General features: G+C 45.1%; 1 protein-coding gene across 1 annotated transcript in view; it reads right to left on the bottom strand.

The window, feature by feature from the left end:
* cep112 (centrosomal protein 112) overlaps positions 1-27,849 on the bottom strand; it is a 177,268-nt gene that overhangs the window by 3,211 nt on the left and 146,208 nt on the right. Inside the window, exons 24-25 of the mRNA XM_038986120.1 lie at positions 14,264-14,353; positions 4,698-4,799 (exon numbers count right to left, since the gene is read on the bottom strand). Of these exons, the coding sequence (XP_038842048.1) occupies positions 4,698-4,799; positions 14,264-14,353 (192 nt within the window). The remainder of the gene's footprint in view (positions 1-4,697; positions 4,800-14,263; positions 14,354-27,849) is intronic.

The following is a 27,849-nucleotide window of genomic DNA, read 5'->3' as shown; positions in this document are numbered from 1 at the left end:
TAGGGGAGTAGGGGTCTAGGGAGTAATTCATAGGGGAGTAGGGGGCTAGGGGAGTAATTCATAGGGGAGTAGGGGGCTAGGGAGTAATTCATAGGGGAGTAGGGGGCTAGGGAGTAATTCATAGGGGAGTAGGGGGCTAGGGAGTAATTCATAGGGGAGTAGGGGTCTAGGGAGTAATTCATAGGGGAGTAGGGATCTAGGGAGTAATTCATAGGGGAGTAGGGGGCTAGGGAGTAATTCATAGGGGAGTAGGGAGCTAGGGAGTAATTCATAGGGGAGTAGGGGGCTAGGGGAGTAATTCATAGGGGAGTAGGGGGCTAGGGGAGTAATTCATAGGGGAGTAGTGGTCTAGGGAGTAATTCATAGGGGAGTAGGGGTCTAGGGAGTAATTCATAGGGGAGTAGGGGGCTAGGGAGTAATTCACAGAAGAGTACATTTACATTTACATTTTAGTCATTTAGCAGACGCTCTTATCCAGAGCGACTTACAGTAGAGTGCATACATTTTTTATTACATTTTACATACTGAGACAAGGATATCCCTACCGGCCAAACCCTCCCTAACCCAGACGACGCTATGCCAATTGTGCGTCGCCCCACGGACCTCCCGGTTGCGGCCGGCTGCGACAGAGCCTGGGCGCGAACCCAGAGACTCTGGTGGCGCAGCTAGACCACTGCGCCCTAGACCACTGCGCCACCCGGGAGGGGGCTAGGGAGTAATTCATAGGGGAGTATGGGTCTAGGGAGTAATTCATAGGGGAGTAGGGGGCTAGGGAGTAATTCATAGGGGAGTAGGGGTCTAGGGAGTAATTCATAGGGGAGTAGGGGGCTAGGGGAGTAATTCATAGGGGAGTAGGGGTCTAGGGAGTAATTCATAGGGGAGTAGGGGTCTAGGGAGTAATTCATAGGGGAGTAGGGGTCTAGGGAGTAATTCATAGGGGAGTAGGGGTCTAGGGAGTAATTCATAGGGGAGTAGGGGTCTAGGGAGTAATTCATAGGGGAGTAGGGGTCTAGGGAGTAATTCATAGGGGAGTAGGGGGCTAGGGAGTAATTCATAGGGGAGTAGGGGGCTAGGGAGTAATTCATAGGGGAGTAGGGGTCTAGGGAGTAATTCATAGGGGAGTAGGGGGCTAGGGGAGTAATTCATACGGGAGTAGGGGGCTAGGGGAGTAATTCATAGGGGAGTAGGGGGCTAGGGAGTAATTCATAGGGGAGTAGGGGTCTAGGGAGTAATTCATAGGGGAGTAGGGGGCTAGGGGAGTAATTCATAGGGGAGTAGGGGGCTAGGGAGTAATTCACAGAAGAGTAGGGGGCTAGGGAGTAATTCATAGGGGAGTAGGGGTCTAGGGAGTAATTCATACGGGAGTAGGGGGCTAGGGAGAAATTCATACAGGAGTAGGGGGCTAGGGAGAAATTCATACGGGAGTAGGGGGCTAGGGGAGTAATTCATAGGGGAGTAGGGGGCTAGGGAGTAATTCATAGGGAGTAGGGGGCTAGGGAGTAATTCATACGGGAGTAGAGGGCTAGGGAGTAATTCATAGGGGAGTAGAGGGCTAGGGGAGTAATTCATAGGGGAGTAGGGGGCTAGGGAGTAATTCATAGGGGAGTAGGGGGCTAGGGAGTAATTCATACGGGAGTAGAGGGCTAGGGAGGAATTCACAGAAGAGTAGGGGGCTAGGGAGTAAGGCGACTGAGTGAGATTATAGGTGAGAGGTTAGGATTTTGATACAGTAGTGAAACCATGAGAATCCAAGACATGGGGTCAGTAAAGCTAGTTCACTACTACTTCAGGGGGACAGTGAAAGAGTTAACTACATACAGTGAAAGAGTTAACTTCCAAAGGGTTAGACGAGGCAGTATCAGGCCTTAACTACATACAGTGAAAGAGTTAACTTCCAAAGGGTTAGACGAGGCAGTATCAGGCCTTAACTACATACAGTGAAAGAGTTAACTTCCAAAGGGTTAGATGAGGCAGTATCAGGCCTTAAAACTACATACAGTGCCTATAGAAAGTCTACACCCCCTTCAACTTTTTCACATTTTGTTTGTCAGTGCCTCAGTTTCATGCATTTAAAAAAATATATCTACACGCCATACTCCACACTTAAGGACATTTTTTTATAGTGAAAAAAGTATATATTAAAAATACAAAATTAAATATCATAATTGGACATGTCTCCACCCCCCTGAGTTAATACTTGGTGGAAGGACCTTTGGCAGCAATTACAGCAGAGTCTGTTGGGATAGGTCTCAACCAACTTTGCACACCTAGATTTGGCAATATTTGACCATTCTTCTTTATAAAACTGTTCAAGCTCTGTCAAGCTCCTTTGGGAGTATTGATGGACAGCAATCTTCAAGTTGTGTCACAATTTTTAATTACATTTAGGTGGGGGCTCTGACTGGGCCACTCAAGGACATTTACCTTTTTATACCTTAATCACGCCACCGTTGCTTTGGCTGTGTGCTTCAGGTCATTGTCATGCTGAAAAGGGGAACTTCCATCCCAGTTTCAGCTTTCTTGCAGAGGGTAGAAGGTTTTCCTCAAGGACTTTTCTGTACATTGCTCCATTCATTGCCCCTTCTATCCTGATAAGTGAGAAAAGTGAGGATCTCTCTGTACTTTGCTCTGGTCATCTTTCCCTTGATCCTGACTAGTCTCCCAGAACCTGCCACTGAAAAACATCCCCATAACATGATGCTACCACCACCAAGCTTCACAGTAGGGACAGTGTTCTTTGGGTGATGGGTTTGCGGGTATGATGGGTGTTGGGTTTGCGCCAAAAATAACGCTTTGCATTTAGGCCCAAAACTTCAATATGAGTTTTGTCAGACCACAAAACGTTTTGCCACATGGCTACTTTGCCTACTTCAAAACAGGTGGGCTTTCTTGAATAATGGCTTCCTTCTTGCCACCCTATATGGCAGATTTGTGGAGTGCTTGGGATATTGTTGTCACATACACACTTTGACCAGTCTTGGCCATAAAAGCCTGTAGCTCTTCAAAGTTGCCATTGAACTCTGATCAGGCTCCTACTTGCTCGGTCATCCAGGTTGGCGCGACGGCCTGATTTAGGCAGGGTCTGGGTGGTGCCATACACCTTCCACTGTACTTCTTAATAATCGTCTTGACCGTGCTCCAAGGGATATTCAGGCCGTATAATTTTTTTATACCCAGAACCTACAGGAACAGCTGAATTGATCCTGAAATCATGTGAGTCACTACAATTTAACACAGGTGGAGGCCAATTAACTTGGTGTGTGATTTTGAAGGTGACTGGTTACACCTGAGCAAATATAGGATTGCTATTAGAAAGCAGTGGAGACATCTACAACCAAGATATTTCAGTTTTATTTTGTATCAATTTTCTATTGTTTTCACTTGGAAGTTGTGGGGTAGGATGTGTAGATTAATGGAGAAAAACAACTATTTGAATGCATTTTACTCCAAGCTATAAGGCAACAAAAGGTGAAAAGTTTGAAGGGGGCTGTAGACTTTCTATAGGCACTGTACATACTACTGTGTTCCACAACAAATAAAAATCATTCTCTTTAGATCAACTGAAACAAAAAGGTTATAATATTTATTGATGTGTAACTACTGTACTGGAACTCAATGGTACATTCCATTCTCTTGGATGGAACCTCAGAAACAGATTTAGCGTTTCATTTGGAGAGGCGGCGCTGCTGCTTTCAGGGGAGTAACAGCACCAGTAGGCAGAAACGGAACTGCGGTCGGATGCCATGGAGTCACTCTTTCTTTCAGTAAAATAATGCGTGGTAATGTGCAAAACCCAAGACATCCTGAATGAAAAGGAGGCCGTTCTGGTGGTGAATTACATGGTATAAACATATCCCATGGTAGAGGCTTGTGGCGGCAGGACTGGAAAGAGATCCAGCCGGAGCTATCCAAAGCAGCCAGGCGTTGGGGCCAGTTTGAGTTTAGAAATGCGGGCCCCCTCCAAATGTTGTTGTTGGTTGGTTAGTGGGGCCCCCCTCTCCTACAGCCCGCTCCACCACAGCCCGACACAAAAAGGCCTATTGTTTACATTCGAAATTCCCGTTCCTCCCGCCGCCCACCACAGTTTTCTTGTCAAACAAGGCCCAGTTAAACTAATAGGAGACTGTCCGCGGCGGCCGGGCGGCAGTATTAATGTGGTTAAAGGCGGGGTGTAATTGATAATAATAATTGTGTGTGATCTGATGGAGCCTAGAGAAAGAGAGGGAGCTTCAAAGTGGACCGGTCCAGAGCCATGGGTATGGGCTCTGGTGTCTGGTCTACACCATATGATATCCCCTCGTCACAGCCAAGGAATCAAACAAACAATGCTGACACTCACATTGAGACTATGTGTGGGTTCAGTCTGGGATGGTTTCTATCAATATTTAGAGAGAGGGAGGAAAGCAGAAAAGAAAATGGCAGCAAAGGAAAACTGTTCATAGTTGGTATCTGAAGAAACACTGAAGAGGAAAGCAGGTCTATAAGGTGAGATGTATGGAGTGTATTGCCCAGGGACAGGGACCTCGGTCTGTATTACTCCATATAGGTCAGGGGTCAACAACTCTAGGTCACTAACACATGAATCAACTAACCAAGATCTTGATAGTTAGTTGATATGTGGATTAGTTGAATTTGGTGAGTGAGATATAGGCTGTGTGTGTCCTGTGTATAGTGCCCCATGCAGGACTTGTTCCTACCTGAGACTTGAGAGAGGAGATGGTGTCCTCCAGCTCCTGTCGCAGCTCAGCTGGCATCAGCCCTTTCATTTTCATCGCACACTCCTGAAGCACCACCGTCACCTGCAGGGAGAGGAAGAGAAGGAGGAACAGGAAGAAAGAGAGGATGTGGTTCAATACACTTATTCTAAGTGGCTCTGGACAAGAGCTTCTATTAATTGACCAAAGAGTAATTATACACACATCGCCCCCTATTGGCCAATAAAAAGATCACGGTCACCATAGACCACATGTGGCCAACTCAGCGTAACCCTTAGGGTATGCAGTAGCTGCAGGTTTGTGTTCCAGCTCAGCACAAACACACCTAATTCAAATGAACTAATCACCATATTAATTTTAGAGACCATCATTATCTGAATCAGGTGTCTTAATAAATCTGGGCTTGAGCCGACATTTACTTCCGCCCTCCAGGACCAGAATTGACCACCCTTGACTTTTAGACCCAGGCCCAGCTGGGTTTGAAAGAACAGACAGAACACATCAAACACACCAGCCCTCCCTATGTCGGGCACAGAGGGGGCTGTCTGGAGCTAAATTACACTGGAGAAAACCATAGTCTGATTACAAAGTTTAAAACATTTGGTTAGCCATTCCTCCATGCCCACAAACACACACAGAGCATGTACTGAACGTTCAGTAGGCAGACATGCTGTAATGACAAACTGAGAGGTTTGGTATGGAGTTGGTGCTTGTGGAATCTACAGGAGTTTTTCCTGACCATGTGACCTGACCAGGAAGAACTCTGGCCTGTAATAGCCTAAAACTAGGGCCTGGTCGTAAAGTGACTACATTCTCTGTGGGTAGAAGAGGACTGGCCACCCCTCAGAGCCTGGTTCTTCTCTAGGTTTTGTCCTAGGTTCCTACCTTTCTAGGGAGTTTTTCCTAGCCCCTGTGCGTCTACATCTGCATTGCTTGCTGTTTGGGGTTTTAGGATGGGTTTCTGTATAAACACTTTGTGACATCTGCTGATGTAAAAGGGACGTTATAAAGACATCTCATTGATTGATAACTAAGGAGAGCCCCAAACTATTCCTACCATGACGTTTTTATCATGCCGAAGTCCAGTTATTTCCTCTTTATTGTTCTTTAGATATTCAGTACGAGAGAGAGAGAGAGAGACAGAGAGCGAGAGCGAGAGAGAGCGAGAGAGAGAGAGAGAAGGCCTAGTAGTAGAAAATTGGTTTTCCAAAAATAATTTTCCTGTTGTGGATTTAACTGATTGATCTGGTTTTCTGTAATTAATCTTTCAGGGGCACAATGAAAGGGATTGGGACGCACTTCAAAGGGGGAGAGTATAAATGATCCCAACACATAACAGCTCTTTTTGTCTCAGCACAGTGTGCAGTAGATTAGGCCTTTGCCACTTAGCCCAAAATGTTCTCCCTCCCACCTCATTTAAAAGTGTCGGGCCAATAACATCATCAGGAGAGAAAGTCCATCAATTTACTTTTTTCTTCTTTCCTCCGTGAGAAAGGGAGCCATGGGTAATTTGAGAATGAACATTTTCAAACATATGCAAAAAACTGTTTTACAGGCTGTAATTTGGGGTGCCAACAAGTAAAACAAAATGTGTAGAACCCCTGAGAGGGAGGCAGTTATAACAAGATGGCACCCAGACAAAACACTCAAGACCAAAAAACACCAAACAACGGTCAAATGATCACTGTCCTCATAAGCCACATCCAATGTAAAAGTATTGGGATTCTTTGCAAGCTTTCCATTCAAGTTCCTTGGCTGCATTCTTAATGCATGTACAGTATGTACTGTGCTGTATTGAAGTTACCACAGCAGTAAGGGATATACACACTTCAATCTGAATGTCTAGCGTCCTCCTGACAACTCCCTCTCCGTTTTCCTTCCCATAGATCAGATTCAGGGTAACTAGAATTACCTGGGCTACACTGCAGGGTGGACTGGAGCCTCTACTCACAGGCTTGAGACTAATCAAAGTAGACAGGCCATGAATGTTTCATTTAATAACTGTGAGTACTAGAGAGGGGGGAGAAAGAGAGAGAGAGGATGAGAGAGAGGACGAGAGAGAGAGGACGAGAGAAAGAGAGGACAAGAGAGAGAGAGAGAGAACAAGAGAGAGAGATGACGAGAGAGAGAGGACGAGAGAGAGGACGAGAGAGAGAGCGAGGACGAGAGAGGATGAGAGATGATGAGAAAGAGAGGTAAAACGAAAAATAGAGATAAAGAAAGCAAGAAAGGAAGAGGGGATAAGCGAAACAGATCTCCTAGGGGGTAAGACATTACCCCTTCACTTTTCTTGTCTGACAGCGAGAGGGTATACTGTATAATAGAGATGTCTACCTGGCCGCCAGCCTAATGACGTTTCAGTCAGCTATATTAGATCATCATTAGCCTGGGCGTTGTACTGTAGGACAGACACAAACAGCTCTAGATCACATTATAGAGGATCTGCTCTGCAGCTGGAATGCTATGTAATGCGATGTAATGGCTGTAGGTGGACTTAGCCGAATAGCGCCCGTTAGCGGAACACTGCAGTGCTTAATTGTGTTGTCCCCTGTTAGGTAAGATGTGAGCTGTATGTACTGCCTGTTTGAAAAGAGAGTTCTCTAATACAAGTCTGATTCATATATATATATATATTTCATAATACTATGCTAAGCTGATCAAGGGGTCGAAAATGTAGATATTGCCAGATGGAAGCTTTGGAAGCTTTATTGCTGGCAAAAGTGTCCATAAGCAGAGGTAATTAAACTGTTCTGTGTTCTTTTTCTCTCTGCCTGTCTTGTTGTACATGGAACCTGTCTCACATGCATTAATTAAAAAACCTCATGTATCTTTTTCAGCATAAAGTACTCTGTTGCCACTTAATGTGGACACCAGGTGAGACCACACACACACAATAACCATCTCTCTTCTTCACTTCATCCCTCTCCCCCTTCTCCCTAAATCCTCTAGGTTATATCAGCTGCTTTGGTGAACCCCTCCCGCATCTGAACTGGCTGACACAGAGGGCACAGCATGGTCATAGGCAAGAGGTCACTTGGTCGGGACAACAGGAAGTATTATTAAAGAGATGCTTACATTGAAATACAGACAGATGTAGTAGTCCCAGAGTTAATGATCCAAGGTCAGTTTTGCATTTCACCCCCTGATGATTATGATGACTGACAGTGTTAGAATAAAAAAAACAACAAGGCTTAATCATGCTCTCTCTCTATCCATCTGTCTCTCGTCTGCAGGTATGTTTTGATGTGAGAGAGGAAGCCAGTCCCGTCATCGTCAATTATCATAATTATAATGCATGTATTATGTATTTATAACACCTGGATAATGAACTTCTTTCAATAAAGCATTTCACATTCTCCACTGGTTGAAATGAAGTATCTAATTGAAATACTATCCTGTGTCCTCAGATTAATGCAGATGAAGGGAGTTAGATATGCATAGTTTTTTTTCCTGTATAAATGAATTACAAATCAATCATGTTTCTAGTCTATTGCATAGTTACAATGTGTAATCCTTGATGTCCCAGGAGCAGGAGTGGTAAACACTGTTGAAGTGTATAATTGTAATACATATATGCAGACACAGCATCATTCAAATAATGGAGTTTGATATGACTGAAAAAGAATGTCTCAGAGATTCATACCTTTATTTGCCAAGGAAGAGAACATGAACAGTGAATATATTCAATGTACAGGCTACAATGTGGGAATCTCATGCGTGGTAATAACTACAGTACATGTATACAGGACTTGCATCCTTGGCACAATAAAGTTATTATATTCTACTCTATCCATAGGCTTCATTAATGCCATTCAGTCATGAAGTTGATACAACAACTATGATAGCTGAGGTTCACAGATTGGTTTGAATATTAGTTCAGAACCTAAAGTTTTAGGGTTCATACACAGATCGGCTACATACTGTAGCTAGCTACACATCCATAGGCATTCAGTTATTTTTATCCTCCACTACACAATAAGCAAGTACATAAATAAACCCTTTTTCAGGACCCTGTCTTTCAAAGATAATTCGTAAAAATCCAAATAACTTCACAGATCTTCATTGTAAAGGGTTTAAACACTGTTTCCCATGCTTGTTCAATGAACCATAAACAATTAATGAGCATGCACCTGTGGAACGGTCGTTAAGACACTAACAGCTTACAGACGGTAGACAATTAAGGTCACAGTTATGAAAACAGGACACTAAAGAGGCCTTTCTACTGACTCTGAAAAACACCAAAAGAAAGATTCCCATGGTCCCTGCCCATCTGTGTGAATGTGTCTTTGACATGCTGCAGGTAGGCATGAGGACTGCAGATGTGGCCAGGACAATAAATTGCAATGTCCGTACTGTGAGACGCCTAAGACAGCGCTACAGGTAGACAGGACGGACAGCTGATCGTCCTCGCAGGTGTAACAACACCTGCTCAGAATCGGTACATCCGAACATCACACCTGCGGGACAGGTACAGGATGGCAACAACAACTGCCCGAGTTACACCAGGAACGCACAATCCCTCCATCAGTGCTGAGACTGTCCGCAATAGGCTGAGAGAGGCTGGACTGAGGGCTTGTAGGCCTGTTGTAAGGCAGGTCCTCACCAGACATCACCGGCAACAACATTGCCTAACCCACAGTTGCTGGACCAGACATGACTGGCAAAAAGTGCTCTTCACTGACGAGTCGCGGTTTTGTCTCACCAGGGGTGATGGTCGGATTTGCGTTTATCGTCGAAGGAATGAGCGTTACACCAAGGCCTGTACTCTGGAGCGGGATTGATTTGGAGGTGGAGGGTCCGTCATGGTCTAGGGCGGTGTGTCACAGCATCATCTGACTGAGCTTGTTGTCATTGCAGGCAATCTCAATGCTGTGCATTACAGGGAAGACATCCTCCTCCCTCATGTGGTACCCTTCCTGCAGGCTCATCCTGACATGACCCTCCAGCATGACAATGCCACCAGCCATACTGCTCATTCTGTGCGTGAATCCCTGCAAGCCAGGAATGTCAGTGTTCTGCCATGGCCAGCGAAGAGCCTGGATCCCATTGAGCACGTCTGGGACCTGTTGGATCGGAGGGTGAGGGCTAGGGTCATTCCCCCCAGAAATGTCTGGGAACTTGCATGTGCCTTGGTGGAAGAGTGGGGTAACAATAACTGGCAAATCTGGTGCAGTCCATGAGGAGGAGATGCACTGCAGTACTTAATGCAGCTGGTGGCCACACCAGATACTGACTGTTACTTTTGATTTTGACCCCCCTTTGTTCAGGGTCACATTATTCCATTTATGTTAGTCACATGTCTGTGGAACTTGTTCAGTTTATGTCTCAGTTGTTGAACCTTATGTTCATACAAATATTTACACATGTTAAGTTTGCTGAAAATAAACGAAGTTGAAAGTGAGAGGACGTTTCTTTTTTTGCTGAGTTTAGTTAGCTAGCTATGTTACTTCAGCTGCACTGCAAGGCAAGCTTACACAATTGTACATTCAATTTGCAGTAAATGCTTTAGCTAGCTAGATTCTTTACATCCACTGTTTCACAAGACGACAGCCTGGTTTGCTGGTTTTCTCAGGAGTCCCTAAAACATTAAACAACACGAATTACAAATTCATTCTCCTGTCATAACACTAGCTAGCTAGCTGGCTAATGTTAGCTAGTCAGATAACTTGCTAAATAGTGATTTTTGTAAATTAACTTTACAACAAAAATATGCACAAACGTTTATCTCTACATTAACTAACATATTCCTCTCAATTGTACATGTTTTGCTTGACTCGTTATGACGTTATAACTACTTACATTTTGTTCCACCGTAATGTTCTTTGTTGAAGAAAGCCCCAGGGACGGGTGGCTCACATCAAATTCGTCATTGGAACCACTCGATTTGATTGGTCATATGAAAACCTTGGGACCCAAATGCATAATGAATGCTCTAACTCCCCCTTGTGGTGGTCTGAAGCAATGAAGCCGTGACGCTGGGTACCTCTAAGTCCCGCGGTGTAAGCTCACAACTTTTAAAGGAGGAACCACTGTAGGCCTGAGGATGGGTAGATATATACACAGGTCATATACACTGATCTATAAACAACTGGGGAGTGCCTTGGAGACAAAGCTTTAGTGATTATAAGGCTAATGTATGTCTCACCAAGGCATTGGTTGTCCTGGTTTACTGGGCAATGTGCGGGGGTGGAGAGAGGCAGAGCAGCCATTTTCTATGGCAGCACCTTTGTTGTGGCTAATACACGCTAGCTATGCTAACCCAGACGTAGATACTACAACTACAGTAGGTCAGACAAAGGACCTAGTGAACTATTTTTCCACGTGTGGAATGTCATTCAACACATATGGATAGAATAGAAGTCAATCAGTCAGAACCAGGTCAATTCCATTTCAACTGCAACATTTTGTGGCAGCGGTGGGATCTGGGATGGTAAGCAGTCTGGGGCTCAGGGTGGTGAGAGCAGGTGAGCGATAGTGAATTGAAATTCACTGAATCTCCCAAGTTGACTGAAGGATCACATGGAACACTCCAGCTGAATATGGAAGCCTTTTTCTGAGAGACATCACTCTTTCTTTCAGCTCTGTTTCTCACAGGCTGTTTTATAACTAATTTATAATATCGCTCCCTCATCTCTCTCTTTCTGAATCCCTCTCTGTACAGTAAAGGCCTGTTTTGTCTTTAGACAGGTGGATGGAGGGATGTGAGGAGAGGAGGCTTTTAAAGAGGCTCCTCGCCGATCACACAGATGTAAGGAACCTTTGAAGACGATGGCTGATCAAACCTAGGCGCCAGGTTTTGGCCATTGACAGACTCAGGATGTAAAACAGTGCAACTGTTCTCCAAAGCATCCGTCAGAGAGAGAGAGAGTGAGAGGAACAATCTGACTTTCCACACAGAGACATGGGTTTCATCTCCACCCTCTTTTAAAAGGAAAATAGGAGTTTTTTGTTGTTCCTGATGAAGCGTTGGATTCCATTTTGAAGCTCCTGAGAGAAGCAGAAGTCTTTTAACTTGTTCTCCTCCTATCCTCTTAAAATGACAACATTTAATCTATATATAGTCTTTAGATTGTGCTGCTGATTTTGACTTTCCCCCAGCGCTTGATACTGTCTGTCACACCAAGGTTTTTGACAGCTGCCAGACGAAAGAAACACGGTGTTGACACTTTGAACATTCAAATGAAGTTTGCCACGTAGCTTGAGTTATGCTAATGACGATGGGGTGGGGGGTGGGGGGGGCAGATTGTGCTCGCTGTTGGAAGATTCTGGAGTGACAAAAACCTTGTCAGATACAAGGGGGTACATCAAAAACCACGCCGCTCACAAAGTTTGCGCCTCCACATCTCTCAGTTGCACTCTGAGAGTTCGTTGAGAAACGCTTTGAATTCAAAAACGCTTCGCTGCCTTGAAAAAATTAAAGAGCTTCACAGAGAAGTGACTAAAAAGAGCGATAAGGGAACAGGTCTGTGTGAAATGCTACAATCCAGGATGGGTTAGTTACTAGTGCAGTGAGTCACACACAGAACTGCACAACACCAGGGGCTGATTGATCTGTAAATAACCAGGGTACTTTTGATTGTCTTCAGACAGACTGAACCTCACCGTGAGGTGCAGCCGAGCCGCCATTTTACAGCGGGGAGTCTGAGAGGGCTCTGGAAGAGGCAGGCAGGAAACATCTGTGTGAAGTCTTGGGCAGAGAAGCTGTTTTAGCGTGTGAGATCAGATTACAAAGACATGTCTTGGCAGATAAACTTGGGCAATATCACTGTCAGGAGGCAGAGAGAGTTAGTGAGCTAGTAGGCCTCAGGTTTTATTAACACACATCATTCGCACAGACACACACACAGACATGCGAAAACACACACACACGAACACACACATGCAACACACCAGCCTCCGAGAACCTCTCTCTCCTCGTAAGGAGGTATAGAGAACAGAGTCTCACTATCACTACACTGAGAGGACCCATCTCCAGTCAGACACAGACCACCAGGTAAACACAGTCTCAGTGAAGCCCATAGGAATGAGTCCACTTTAGACATAGTTATAAGCCAGTCTCCCTGACACAGATTGAGTTTGGTCCTAGACTAAACACATGTTCAATGGAGAATCCTACACGCCTAACACACCTTTGACGATTTGCATAATGAAAGTCTGTGCAACCTTGGAAAAAGTTCACCTTGCAGAAGTTTAGGTTAAGCCCTGTCCTTTTAACTAGGTCGGATGAGAGGAAAAAGCCTCTAGGACTGGGTCAACCCACCGGCTGGTGGCCCTACTATCCTAGCACCACTGACCCATTCTGGGGAGATTTATGTCCGTCCGACATGGAGCTGTTCCAGCAAAGTGTGTGTAAGGGTCACTGGGCGGCTCCCCAGGACCAAGAGCTGTCTCCATTGGTACATAGCAGCCTGGAGGTACACAGGCCCAGCCAGAGACAGAGAGACCACCAGCCAGCCTGCTACGTGGTGATCACTGCCTTTCTTCTCCGTGTGTGTCAAGGTCAAAGCAGACCTGTGATTACAGAGCTCACTGGGGCCATGGCTCCGGGGCTGGTGTGTGTCTGTGTGCGTGTGTGTGTGCGGTGGTTCAGGATTCCCTCTGAACATTCCTTCCCCACAGTGCTGGCTTTTGAAGCCGTATCTCGAGGAATTTGGAAAATCTCTGCCTCTGAACTAGGAGTTGGGAAGAATAGAGGGGAGAGAGAGGAAGATGTCCTGTTTCTGTTCTATGGGGGGGGTGAACTGGCGCAGGGGGTGAAACTGAAGGTTGACGTAGGGGGTTGAGGTAGAGGGGTGAGGTAGAGGGTTTAAGTAGAGTGGATGAGGTACAAGGGTGAGGCTGAGGGGTGAGGTAGAGGGTTGGGGGTGAGGCTAATGGTTGGGGGTGAGACTGACAGGTGAAGTTGTTGAGGGGTAAGTCTTAGGGGTGAAGTTGAATGTTGAGGGGCGAGTCTTAGGGGTGAAGTTGAATGTTGAGGGGTAAGTCTTAGGGGTGAAGTTGAATGTTGAGGGGTAAGTCTTAGGGGTGAAGTTGAATGTTGAGGGGCGAGTCTTAGGGGTGAAGTTGAGGGGTGAGTCTGAGGGGGTGAAGTTGAGGGGTGAGTCTGAGTGGTGAAGTTGAGAATTGAGTCTGAGGGGTGAGGGTGTGAAGTTGAGGGGTGAGTCTGAGGGGTGAGGGGGTGAAGTTGAGGGGTGGGTCTGAGGGGGTGAAGTTGAGGGGGGAGTCTGAGGGGTGAGGAGGTGAAGTTGAGGGGTGAGTGAGGGGTGAGGGGGTGAAGTTGAGGGGTGAGTCTGAGGGGTGAGGGGGTGAAGCAGAGGGGCGAGTCTGAGGGGTGAGGGGGTGAAGTTGAGGGGTGAGTCTGAGGGGTGAGGGGGTGAAGCAGAGAGGCGAGTCTGAGGGGTGAGGGGGTGAAGTTGAGGGGTGAGTCTGAGGGGTGAGGGGGTGAAGCAGAGGGGTGAGTCTGAGGGGTGAAGTTGAGATTTGAGTCTGAGGGGTGAGGGGGTGAAGTTGAGGGTTGAAGTTGAAGGTGAGAAGAGGAAATCTGTTACCTGCTCCTGGTTCTCTAACTCTTTGTTCAGTAGTTTCTTCTCGGAGGAGTGCAGCTGCCTCTGGAGATTCTCCACCTTCTCCTGCAGAACCTAGAGAGACAGAAAAGGGAGAGCACATTTGAACAACGGATAATGTGAGAGAGAGAGAGAGAGAGAGAGAGATTGGAGAACAATAAAGTTTAAAAAAGAGAGAAAGAAAGAGGACAGAGATAAATGACAAATGAACGAGAGCGAGAGATGAAAAAGAAAAAGAGGAGAGAGAAGGCAGAATGAGAGATGTGACTCTCAGATTAACAGTGTATTAGAAGGCTAATGATAAAGTGGTGACAGTCATTATTGGAAAGCTGGGCTCATTACCCAGAGTCATTCACAAGGAGATAGAGGCACACAGGGAATGAACTACTGTTAACTGTCTGGGCTTTAAACATCACACACACGTCTCTTGTGAATACATTTTGGATCATTATATTAGTGCAGTTTCAGATATGAACATTGAACACTACACCTGCATTATGAGTGTAGGTTGGGTACCAGATACCTGAGATTAAAACAGTTTACCAGGAATTCTACCAGTGTACACAATGCCCTCCATGAATCTACCGACAGTACTGCTGGGCTGGCATACAAAAACTACTGTATGGCACAAATACCAGTAAAGGAAGGCTTCCATATCTAAGCAGTGTATTACTTTGCATTCCCAAACTCTGGATAGAATATAAAGGACTAAGCCTTGTTGACATTGGCAGGTTGAAGTGGCCTAAAATCAAATTTTTTGGAATATCAGATTCTAATCTGTTCTTTTTCATGCAGTCTGAACAGCCAAAAAGCTCAAATCAGATATTTCAAGCCAGATTTCAAACCACCTTCGTAGGTGGTTTGAAGACAGATATACATCTGATTCCTGGCCATGTGACTTGTGTCTGAATGGTCAAATCTGATTTATTTGAGCTGAAGTGGTTTTTAGTTATTTGACATATCTTGTTGCTTGCTAGCTACTCTGTTGACAGTTTGACAAGAACCCCCCCCCCCTCGGGGGTGCACGTTTTGTTTTTTGTCCTAGCACTACACAGCTGATTCAAATAATCAAAGCTTGATGATGAGTTGGTTATTTGAATCAGCTGTGTAGTGCTAGGGCAAAAAACAAAACGTGCACCCATGGGGGGACCCGGGACCGAGTTTGGGAAGCCCTGAACTAGTTGACTGCTGGGGCTTGCCAAAAACAACTTGTTTTGAGAGTTGGATCATCTTATCATTTGAGGCTTTAAAAGTGTTCTTACACTATGATTCTGAACATTCAAAGCAACTGGGACACGTCCATGGCAGTCACTGTTGTCACCTTAGCTTGCTACGTAACTTCTGAGTGATAGGAACCACTGCGCACACACCCGTCATTACTATGACAACCAGCATAGCCATGTCACCAAATGACTGCTATCTGAACCAATCTGGTCACTTGTAACTTGCTGTTTGGACAGTCAGTATTCCAAAACGGATTGGAAAAACAAAACTGATTTGAGCATTAAGGCCATCAGTGTGAACAAGGCTTTAGAGGTTTGTGTGAAGAATAGCAGATGAGAGAATAGCGGCGGACAAGAGGATAGGAGAAAAGAACAGAATAGCAGAGAAGAGGAGATAGGAGAAAAGAACAGAATAGCGGAGAAGAAGAGGATAGGAGAAAAGAACAGAATAGCGGAGGAGAAGAGGATAGGAGAAAAGAACAGAATAGCGGAGGAGAAGAGATAGGAGAAAAGAACAGAATAGCGGAGAAGAAGAGGATAGGAGAATAGTGGAGAAGAAGAGGATAGGAGAAAAGAACAGAATAGCGGAGGAGAAGAGGATAGGAGAAAAGAACAGAATAGCGGAGGAGAAGAGGATAGGAGAAAAGAACAGAATAGCAGAGAAGAGGAGATAGGAGAAAAGAACAGAATAGCGGAGAAGAAGAGGATAGGAGAAAAGAACAGAATAGCGGAGGAGAAGAGGATAGGAGAAAAGAACAGAATAGCGGAGAAGAAGAGGATAGGAGAAAAGAACAGAATAGCGGAGGAGAAGAGGATAGGAGAAAAGAACAGAATAGCGGAGGAGAAGAGGATAGGAGAAAAGAACAGAATAGCGGAGAAGAAGAGGATAGGAGAAAAGAACAGAATAGCGGAGGAGAAGAGGATAGGAGAAAAGAACAGAATAGCGGAGAAGAAGAGGATAGGAGAAAAGAACAGAATAGCGGAGGAGAAGAGATAGGAGAAAAGAACAGAATAGCGGAGAAGAAGAGGATAGGAGAAAAGAACAGAATAGCGGATGAGAAGAGATAGGAGAAAAGAACAGAATAGCGGAGGAGAAGAGGAGTGTAGAGGACTGTTTTCCTCTCCTGCTGTAACTGATAGCAGTGGAAAGAAAGAAAGGCTTGGTTCCTGAATGCGACTCAGAACCAGATGTCTCACACACACGTGTTAACTTCACCTTCCATTAGGCCTCACGAGAACCAGAGCACACACACACATGCACACGCACACACACTAAGTCCACTGGTATGGGTGTTGATGGTTTGATGGGGGCTGTGTGTGAGGCAGAGAGGCACTGCTAAGCATCAGCATTATGACACTCCCTGCAGTGTGTGTGTGTGTGTGTGTGTGTGTGAGAATGAGTAAGGCAGGTGTTCCCATCCATTCCCATGGTTGAGGGAAATATAGCTCAGGTAATAACCATGACTGACTGGTGATATACAGTCCATCCACTTAACATAAATGACTAACATCATGTAGGTGTACCATGAACTGCAGCTCCTGGGAAGCACAACCCTAACACATTGAACACAGATCACGAAAAGGCTAAATGTCGGGTAACACTTTACGTACCTACAAAGTTATTACTAACTACAGTTATTACTGTGTAGTTACATAGGTATAAGGGTTAACTTAAGATAGTGTTACATCAAACTCTCTTTCTTTAAACTGTCTATCCCTTCGCACAATATTATGAGACAACAACAGACGTCAAAAACGAGTGCAAAGATCTGAATTCAAAGCCCAGTCAAATTTCCATGGTTGAAAGTAACTTTAGGAATGATTGATGCGGCCGCCAGCACACATTCCGCTTCCAAGAAGTGGTTCTGTTTATTAATGCATTAAAAGGATCTGTCTGCTTTCCGCTTTTTGAACTGGACCCTTCCTGTTCTAAGTCAACACAGTGTGTCGCCCAAATGACACCCTATTCTCTATCTAGTGCACTACTTTTGACCAGAGCCGCGGGCAATTCCCTATGGGCCCTAGTCAAAAGTAGTGCACTAAATAGGGAATATGGTTCCATTTGGGACTCTCCCACAGACTCACTGGATGAGGTGAATAAGTGTATTGGCAGATGAATATGATACTGGTTGATGTTATTCTATTAATCAGGCTCTGTCTTCTCCAGTCACGATCCTCTCTGCTTCCTTCTGATCACGTCAAGCACTTCACTCCAACTGACTTGTTTACAATTACCATACAACTTCAATCAGCCGGGCATCGGCACACGTTTCAGCAAATATACGGCTGTTCCAAATAAACGATGGGTCTAAATGGGTAACGTATACGCTGGGAGTCAGGAAGCAGATGCAGAAGGTGAGTTTAAATAATAAGAAAAGGCAGATAAACAAAACAGGAGAAGAGTACTGAACGTGACCAAAACCAATACTGTCTGATGAGGGCACTGAGGGCTAAATAAAGGGAGAGTAATCAAGGTGATGATGAGGTCCAGGTGTGCGTAATGATGGGGAGCAGGTGTGCGTAATGATGCTTGCCAGGACCGGTGGTTAGTAGACCGGTGACGTCGAGCGCTGGAGCGGGAATAGGCGTGACAAAACTGTTTACGAGCTTACCATGGGCACAGCTCTGATATTCTCACGGTCATGTGCATTCAAATGTTATTTTATTTTATTCTGTCATCGTTGCTAGCCATGGTGCCATCAAAAAATTTATGGTGCTGAGGCACGAAAATGGGGGTGTATGATAGTGTACGCTAATAATCGGGAAGCAAGTACAGGGAGTGAATTTAATAAATAAACAAACATGGAAAAAAACAAGAAACACAAGTTGCGTACAGACATGAAACATATAAACAGAAACAATAACACCTGAGGAAAGAACCATAGGGAGTGACAGATATAGAGGAGGTAATCAGGAAGGTGATGGAGTCCAGGTGAGTCTCATGAGGCGCACGTGTGCGTAACGATGGTGGCAGGTGTGCGTAATAATGAGTAAACTGGCGACAACGAGTGCCAGAGAGGAGCGGGAGTAGACGTGACAGATAGGCAGCCTAGTCTTTACAAGTCTGATTTGCTTATCTTTGTTATTATAATGTTTATATTGGCCATACTGGCCACAATAAACAGTGTGGTAGTCTTTTCAAAATGTTATTGAGCAAAAGCTGTGTGCCTTAAGGAAATAGAAGCCTGGCTCTAATAGAAGCCTGTCTCTAATACGCGCCGGTTGTGTTAAGTGATTAAAGAAAATAAACGCCCAAACTATTAATTGAAGTTTTACGGTATCCAACTTGCCTCGCATTTCATCAGTTCAAGATTGTTTGATTGCTAGTCTAAGGCTTGAACTTATTAGCTTCTGGTCACGTATTACTGTAATTGGGGTGTTGTGTTCATGGACTTTGTAGCATGGTTAATATGAACTGTGTGATACATCATCTATGTGATGTTACACACAGAGGTTATGTGTGAGGTGACAAGCCTCTGGGATAGGAATAGCAAGGGTGTAGAGAACGAAACTCTCTCTCATACACACACACACACACACACACACTTTTCCCCCTGAGGATAGCCCAATTACCCCACCATGTCACCCCCCCCCCCGCCCCAGGCATGACAGACCTCCCCTTCCCCATTCCCAGCACCATGACACAGCGTTTCCTGAACGTCTGAGTGAAGGCTTCTGGGAAGAGATGAAGAGCGTGCTGACTGTACTCTGATCTCTCTTTCATCTGGTTGATGAAACACTACAGGGCCAGAGCATCACTGCACAAGCGCATCAGTCCAGGAAGGAATCATTAATAGATGCATGATAATGAATGACTCCATGGCTTCATAATGGAATCACTGTATGAATCCTCCAGGCCTCTTCACTGATCACCATCACATACATGTGTCTGTGACAAATAACATTTGATTTGATCCATCCTCATCATCTCCTAAAGTAAAAAATCAGGGATAAGTCTCCAACCACGCCCTATTCCCTATGTAGTGCACTTCTTTTGATATCTGGTCACACTACTTTTGACCTCTGATTAAACATAGTGCACTATATATTACGGAATAGGGTGCCATTTGAGAACAAGAGATGGTCTGTCTAGGACAATAGAGTTGCAGTATCTGAATATTGTTCCTTGATTGTTCCACAAAAATTATATAGAATATAAACACAAGATACAATAGAATAGATCCAATTCAACTGTTGTGGAGGATATGGGTGATCCTTCCATCCAGACTCCATACTACTGTACCATAGCCTGAGGACCAGGAGAGTCTCTCCTCAGTCTGGTTACCCCAGTGATCCTGCTCTCCCCCTGGGCACAGATCTCTAGGCTCAGCCTCTCACTGTTCTGAAGGGATAGGACTGGATCAGGGCCTGATCCATGGAACCGTATTGAGAAGAAACATCCTCCCCATTCCCAAACCTGCTCCCACTGCACAGATCTCACCCAGACCCCACCCCTGGTTGATCCTAGATACACCTTAGATACCCCATCTGTTTCCCCCAAACTTTGAAGATGTGTTATGGTTAGAGCCTCTCCCAGATGCTACATCTGTGATCCATCTCGCCCTCTCTCTATCTTCATCTCTCTCCTTCTCTCTCACACACACTCATTCATTCTCTCCATCCCTCCCTCTCTCCTTCTTCCTCTCTATCTGCCTGTGAATGTGTGATTTTCTATGGAGGATAATTCCAAAGCGTCTCCAGATGGGTTAGGGTGATATGGTCTCAGCCATCCAGACTGGAATCAACAGACGTGGCAAATTCTATTTCCTGAGGGAGAGGATGAGGGGGGAGAGGTGGATGATGAGGAAGGAGAGAGAGGGAAGGAAGAGGAGGAGCGGTATAGGGAGATGTGCGAGGAGAAAGAGAGAAGATGGAGAAGAGAAGGGTGAGGGAGAAAGAATGAAGGGAGAGGAGGAAGAGGAGGACGGCAGGGCCACTGCTGGAAGGGCCTTCTCACCTCTGTACCAGCAGTGTACTTCTCTCTAAAGTGGAAGTTTGGCTCAAAGTATTACCTCACACACATAAACCAACACTCCTCAAAGTATTACCTCACACACATAAACCAACACTCCTCAAAACATTACCTCACACACATAAACCAACACTCCTCAAAACATTACCTCACACACATAAACCAACACTCCTCAAAACATTACCTCACACACATAAACCAACACTCCTCAAAACATTACCTCACACACATAAACCAACACACTCCTCAAAACATTACCTCACACACAAACCAACACACTCCTCAAAACATTACCTCACACACATAAACCAACACTCCTCAAAACATTACCTCACACACATAAACCAACACACTCCTCAAAGCATTACCTCACACACATAAACCAACACACTCCTCAAAGCATTACCTCACACACATAAACCAACACACTCCTCAAAGCATTACCTCACACACATAAACCAACACACTCCTCAAAGCATTACCTCACACACATAAACCAACACACTCCTCAAAACATTACCTCACACACATAAACCAACACATTCCTCAAAACATTTCATTCAGGTACAGGCATGCATTAATATTAACACAAGTTCTAAAGGTGAGAGTATAAAATCAAACAAAATTACACACACACACACACACACACACACACACACACACACACACACACACACACACACACACACACACACACACACACACACACACACACACACACACACACACACGAGACCTGAGTCATCTTTCCTGGGTGGTCTCCTCCTGCAAAGATAAGGCCAGTACGCTTCCCTCGGGTGAACTAAAATCAACAGCAGAGAGAACAAGAAGGGGAAGAAAAGCAGCAGTGGGTGTCTTCATGTTTCTATTTGCAGTATGCTGTCACAAGGTTTCTCAGAGTCAGATTAAAGAGATACTCTGATGACCCTGAGGTGGTCCTCTGTAGCTCAGTTGGTAATGGCTCTTGCAATGCCATAATAGTGGGTTCGATTCCCGAGGACACCTATACGTAACAAATGTATGCATGCACGACTGTAGGTCACTTTGGATAAAAGTGTCTGCTAAATGACATTGAAGAGTTAGCTAGGCAGAACTACTGCAGACTGCTGCAGGAGGAACCTCCAACTGGCGGCACAGCCTCAGGGCAGCTAGATCACACAGACACACGCGGCAAAGTGCATGCCCGCACACAATACAAAATGTACACATGCACGGCCAAACATGCACACACAGACACACACCACCAATTGTACCCACCCACACTCACAATTCAGTCTGTGTGGGTGTAACTACATGTGTGTGTGTACACGTGTGATTACCAATCTACCTTGAAATGACTGTGGTATGGGAGGGAAAGAGAGTGGTGGTTTTTTCGTCATGCATGGCTTCTGATGTCTGGATGTAAAGGAGAGATTGGGGTTTGCTCTTTAAAGCCCTTTTGATGGGCATAGTGTGTGTGTGTGTGTGTGTGTGTGTGTGTGTGTGTGTGTGTGTGTGTGTGTGTGTGTGTGTGTGTGTGTGTGTGTGTGTGTGTGTGTGTGTGTCACTGTGACCTGAGCTCTGAGCCTATCAAAATAGAACAGAGAAAAATAAGAGATAATTGAAAGCGTGATGGAGAGATCAGTCACTGTGTAGTTTTGTAATAAAGTAAACCTACTGCAGCTAAGCCACACTCACAGAGGAAGAACCCTGCTCTCTGTACCTCTGTCACCTCCAGGTGCCGCCTGCTATAGTGTCACAGTTGAAAGGGAATAGGAAAAAGCTTGTACATACTGTATTCGTGCATCCAGGTTTATTGCATGCGTTCAAGAGAGTACCAAGCCATATATCAAGAGTCGACTGTACTGTTGCCCTTCACACTCGTACCTGTATACGGCTTCAAAATGGCAGATTTGGACACTAATAAGGGCCTAAATTGGAACGTAGTGGCTGTACAGTAACATGCCATACATGACGTCAGAGCTCTGGCTCTGCGCTTCACAGCTCTGTATGTGTTTTCACTAAGATCGAATCCCCGAGCTGACAAGGTAAAAAATCTGTCGTTCTGCCCCTGAACAAGGCAGTTAACCCACTGTTCCTAGGCCGTCATTGAAAATAAGAATTTGTTCTTAACTGACTTGCCTAGTTAAATAAAGGTAATATATATATAAAAAAAAAAATACTGTACCATAGCCTGAGGACCAGGAGAGTCTCTCCTCAGTCTGGTTACCCCAGTGATCCTGCTCTCTCCCTGGGCACAGATCTCTAGGCTCAGCCTCTCACTGACACTAATAAGGGCCTAAATTGGAACGTAGTGGCTGTACAGTAACATGCTATACATGACGTCAGAGCTCTGGCTCTGCGCTACACAGCTCCATTTTGAACTTAAGCACCACGTGCGACAAGCAGTTGCCCCCGGGCCCCATCCCTCTCGAAAATTGGGCCATTTTTGTAGTCTGAGTGAGGAGAACGCTGTAAACGAAGAGGACTTGATATATTTTGAAAGACGAGACGTTGAGGTCCAAATGTGCACTTCACATCTCCAAATCATAAAAGTCATGTCATATACAGTGTCACCGTTATTAATCACTATGTTTGATGTGCAGTTACAAGATGGCGTCATACCCTGGTTGTTCTGAACACAACGAGCCTGTTTGTCTATTGTGAACAACATTTGCCGCAGCACCTGAATGTACTGATGAGTCCTTTCTATGCTCATCAAAATGATGATCTGTTCCCCTGAATGGCCCTGTGAAAGCCTAACACTGTAAGACCGTATCTTATAACCTAGCTAGTCATGTTGCCAATAGAACGAGTGTTAAATGATGATCTGTTCCCCTGAATGGCCCTGTGAAAGCCTAACACTGTAAGACCGTATCTTATAACCTAGCTAGTCATGTTGCCAATAGAACGAGTGTTAAATGATGATCTGTTCCCCTGAACTGCCCTGTGAAAGCCTAACACTGTAAGACCGTATCTTATAACCTAGCTAGTCATGTTGCCAATAGAACGAGTGTTAAATGATGATCTGTTCCCCTGAATGGCCCTGTGAAAGCCTAACACTGTAAGACCGTATCTTATAACCTAGCTAGTCATGTTGCCAATAGAACGAGTGTTAAATGATGATCTGTTCCCCTGAACTGCCCTGTGAAAGCCTAACACTGTAAGACCGTATCTTATAACCTAGCTAGTCATGTTGCCAATAGAACGAGTGTTAAATGATGATCTGTTCCCCTGAATGGCCCTGTGAAAGCCTAACACTGTAAGACCGTATCTTATAACCTAGCTAGTCATGTTGCCAATAGAACGAGTGTTAAATGATGATCTGTTCCCCTGAACTGCCCTGTGAAAGCCTAACACTGTAAGACCGTATCTTATAACCTAGCTAGTCATGTTGCCAATAGAACGAGTGTTAAATGATGATCTGTTCCCCTGAATGGCCCTGTGAAAGCCTAACACTGTAAGACCGTATCTTATAACCTAGCTAGTCATGTTGCCAATAGAACGAGTGTTGAAATGATGAAATCCCAGATGGAGATTTCTAATGGACTGGTTTAGGATAGAGTAAACAACAACAGTAGTTGTGTGATGGCGGAGGGGGAGGGTTGTGTTACAAACCACACAACTTGCTCTAGTTCTTCAACAACACAGCTTGGAGAGCTCAAAAAAGTACCTTATAGTTGAAGACTCTTCTTTGAGTCATAAAAGTGCATTGAATTTGCTTAGGAACTGTGCACACATTGGAGAGGTGTGTGGCCACTTGGAAACACCAGTTAGACCTCTCACTCAAAATATTTGTAGGGTCTCATGTTGCACCTACACAACATTATTCTATTTCCAGGAATAGAATAATCTCATGTTACTGAATGTATCCAAAATATTTTAAGATTTAGTTATCAACAAATGCAGCAAAAAGTACAGTAAAAACATTTAAAATTCTATAAAGGCCAATTCCCACTAGTGTAAAGGATTCATGGGTTTTCACCTCGATATTGTAGTACAGAGACTATACTGGTATTATGACACCTTCCTGTAATGGGTTTCTCACGTGGTATTCTGGAATGTTATCTCCCTTACTTCCTGTGATAACGGGATCAAACGATTCTGGGAATCTGCCCACGCCAGGAAAACGCATCAATCAACGAGCACGCACACGCACACACACACACACACACACACACACACACCTCTGATTAAGGCATCTTAATATGGAACAGTATACACCTGCTCTTGATCCGCCCACAGGCAAAGTCATCTTTTCAACTTCCACAGCAGCATATAGGCCCAAACACACATAACTACAGTCACACCTGCAGAAGGTCAGCCTAGTCCTGTGTATGTGTGTGTGTGTGTGTGTGTGTGCATGTGGCTGTGTGTGTGTGTGTGTGTGTGGCTGTGTGTGTGTGTGTGGCTGTGTGTATGTGGCTCTGTGTGTGTGTGTGTGTGTGTGGCTGTGTGTGTGTATGTGGCTCTGTGTGTGTGTGTGTGTGTGTGTGTGTGTGTGTGTGTGTGTGTGTGTGTGTGTGTGTGTGTGGCTGTGTGTATGTGGCTGTGTTTGTGTGTGTGGCTGTGTGTATGTGGCTGTGTGTGTGTGTGTGTGTGTGGCTGTGTGTGTGTGGCTGTGTGTGTGTGTGTGTGTGTGTGTGTGTGGCTGTGTGTGTGTGGCTGTGTGTATGTGTGTGTGGCTATGTGTATGTGGTTGTGTGTGTGTGTGTGTGTGTGTGTGTGTGTGTGTGTGTGTGTGTGTGTGTGTGAGACAGGAAGTGTTGCCGAGGGGAGCAGGAACAGCAGTGTGGATCAAAGAGGAGCAATGTGCCACTATGGGCGGGTACCATTGTTTATTCATCAACCGGCTCTCCCTTTTGGCAGCCGGAGGTGGACATGTATGTGTGTGTGACAGAGGGGGCAGGAGGGAGAGAAGAAGAGACAGGGAGAAGAAAGAGGAAAAGAGAGGGGAACGGAGAGAGAACCCTAACCCTCCTGTTTAACATGTATGTGTGTGTGACAGAGGGGGCAGGAGGGAGAGAAGAAGAGACAGGGAGAAGAAAGAGGAAAAGAGAGGGGAACGGAGAGAGAACCCTAACCCTCCTGTTTAACATGTACAGTGGGGCAAAAAAGTATTTAGTCAGCGACCAATTGTGCAAGTTCTCCCACTTAAAAAGATGAGAGAGGCCTGTAATTTTCATCATAGGTACACTTCAACTATGACAGACAAAATGAGAAAAAAAATCCAGAAAATCACATTGTAGGATTTTTTATGAATTTATTTGCAAATTATGGTGGAAAATAGGTATTTGGTCAATAACAAAAGTTTATCTCAATACTTTGTTATATACCCTTTGTTGGCAATGACAGAGGTCAAACGTTTTCTGTAAGTCTTCACAAGGTTTTCACACACTGTTGCTGGTATTTTGGCCCATTCCTCCATGCAGATCTCCTCTAGAGCAGTGATGTTTTGGGGCTGTTGCTGGGCAACATGGACTTTCAACTCCCTCCAAAGATTTTCTATGGGGTTGAGATCTGGAGACTGGCTAGGCCACTCCAGGACCTTGAAATGCTTCTTACGAAGCCACTCCTTCGTTGCCCGGGCGGTGTGTTTGGGATCATTGTCATGCTGAAAGACACAGCCACGTTTCATCTTCAATGCCCTTGCTGATGGAAGGAGGTTTTCACTCAAAATCTCACGATACATGGCCCCATTCATTCTGTCCTTTACACGGATCAGTCGTCCTGGTCCCTTTGCAGAAAAACAGCCCCAAAGCATGATGTTTCCACCCCCATGCTTCACAGTAGGTATGGTGTTCTTTGGATGCAACTCAGCCTTCTTTGTCCTCCAAACACGACGAGTTGAGTTTTTACCCAAAAGTTCTATTTTGGTTTCATCTGACCATATGACATTCTCCCAATCTTCTTCTGGATCATCCAAATGCTCTCTAGCAAACTTCAGACGGGCCTGGACATGTACTGGCTTAAGCAGGGGGACACGTCTGGCACTGCAGGATTTGAGTCCCTTGCGGCGTAGTGTGTTACTGATGGTAGGCTTTGTTACTTTGGTCCCAGCTCTCTGCAGGTCATTCACTAGGTCCCCCCGTGTGGTTCTGGGATTTTTGCTCACCGTTCTTGTGATCATTTTGACCCCACGGGGTGAGATCTTGCGTGGAGCCCCAGATCGAGGGAGATTATCAGTGGTCTTGTATGTCTTCCATTTCCTAATAATTGCTCCCACAGGTGATTTCTTCAAACCAAGCTGCTTACCTATTGCAGATTCAGTCTTCCCAGCCTGGTGCAGGTCTACAATTTTGTTTCTGGTGTCCTTTGACAGCTCTTTGGTCTTGGCCATAGTGGAGTTTGGAGTGTGACTGTTTGAGGTTGTGGACAGGTGTCTTTTATACTGATAACAAGTTCAAACAGGTGCCATTAATACAGGTAACGAGTGGAGGACAGAGGAGCCTCTTAAAGAATAAGTTATATGTCTGTGAGAGCCAGAAATCTTTCTTGTTTGTAGGTGACCAAATACTTATTTTCCACCATAATTTGCAAATAAATTCATTAAAAATCCTACAATGTGATTTTCTGGATTTTTTTTCTCATTTTGTCTGTCATAGTTGAAGTGTACCTATGATGAAAATTACAGGCCTCTCTCATCTTTTTAAGTGAGAGAACTTGCACAATTGGTGGCTGACTAAATACTTTTTTGCCCCACTGTATGTGTGTGTGACAGAGGGGGCAGGAGGGAGAGAAGAAGAGACAGAGAGAAGAAAGAGGAAAAGAGAGGGGAACGGAGAACCCTAACCCTCCTGTTTAACATGTATGACAAGACTCAAGGTGTTAGAGGAGAGGAAACCACTATAGACTTGAGATGGACTCAGAGCCTCTAGTCCCTCTAACAACTCGCCCTGCTTCCTCCCTCCCTGGGTAGTGTGGGAATTGAGTGGTGGGACATCAACATCACTTCCTGCTTCCCTTTCATCCCTCTCTTTCTTTCATCTGTGGATGGGTGGATCATATCAGAGAGCGACAAAGAGAATGAGAGGGGGAGAGAGAGAGGGAGAGAGAGACAGAGAGAAAGACAGAGAGACAGACAGGCAGAGAGAGAGAGAGCGAGAGAGAGCGAGAGAGAGAGCTGCCTGGTAGATAAGGGTAATGTTACATTACATTTACATTCCAGGATCTATAGTACATGTGTCACGTGTGAAATCTATTGAGAAGGGGACGATGGTGGGGATATGGATATTGGTGTGGAGTTGAGCCTGGATGAAAGTGGTATGTTGGAGACAGAACCTACAGACCAGGGAGCATCCCTAGCAGAGGACACATCCTCAAGAGGTACCAATCCAGATTCATCAACCCCAGACGTTGTCACGTACAAGGAACCTGAGAAACCCTCAGAACAGGTA

Source organism: Salvelinus namaycush, chromosome 3 (assembly GCF_016432855.1).
Source record: "Salvelinus namaycush isolate Seneca chromosome 3, SaNama_1.0, whole genome shotgun sequence".
Taxonomy (NCBI): domain Eukaryota; kingdom Metazoa; phylum Chordata; class Actinopteri; order Salmoniformes; family Salmonidae; genus Salvelinus; species Salvelinus namaycush.
The sequence above is the reverse complement of the archived record's forward strand: the minus strand, read 5'-3'. Positions and strand labels throughout refer to the sequence as shown.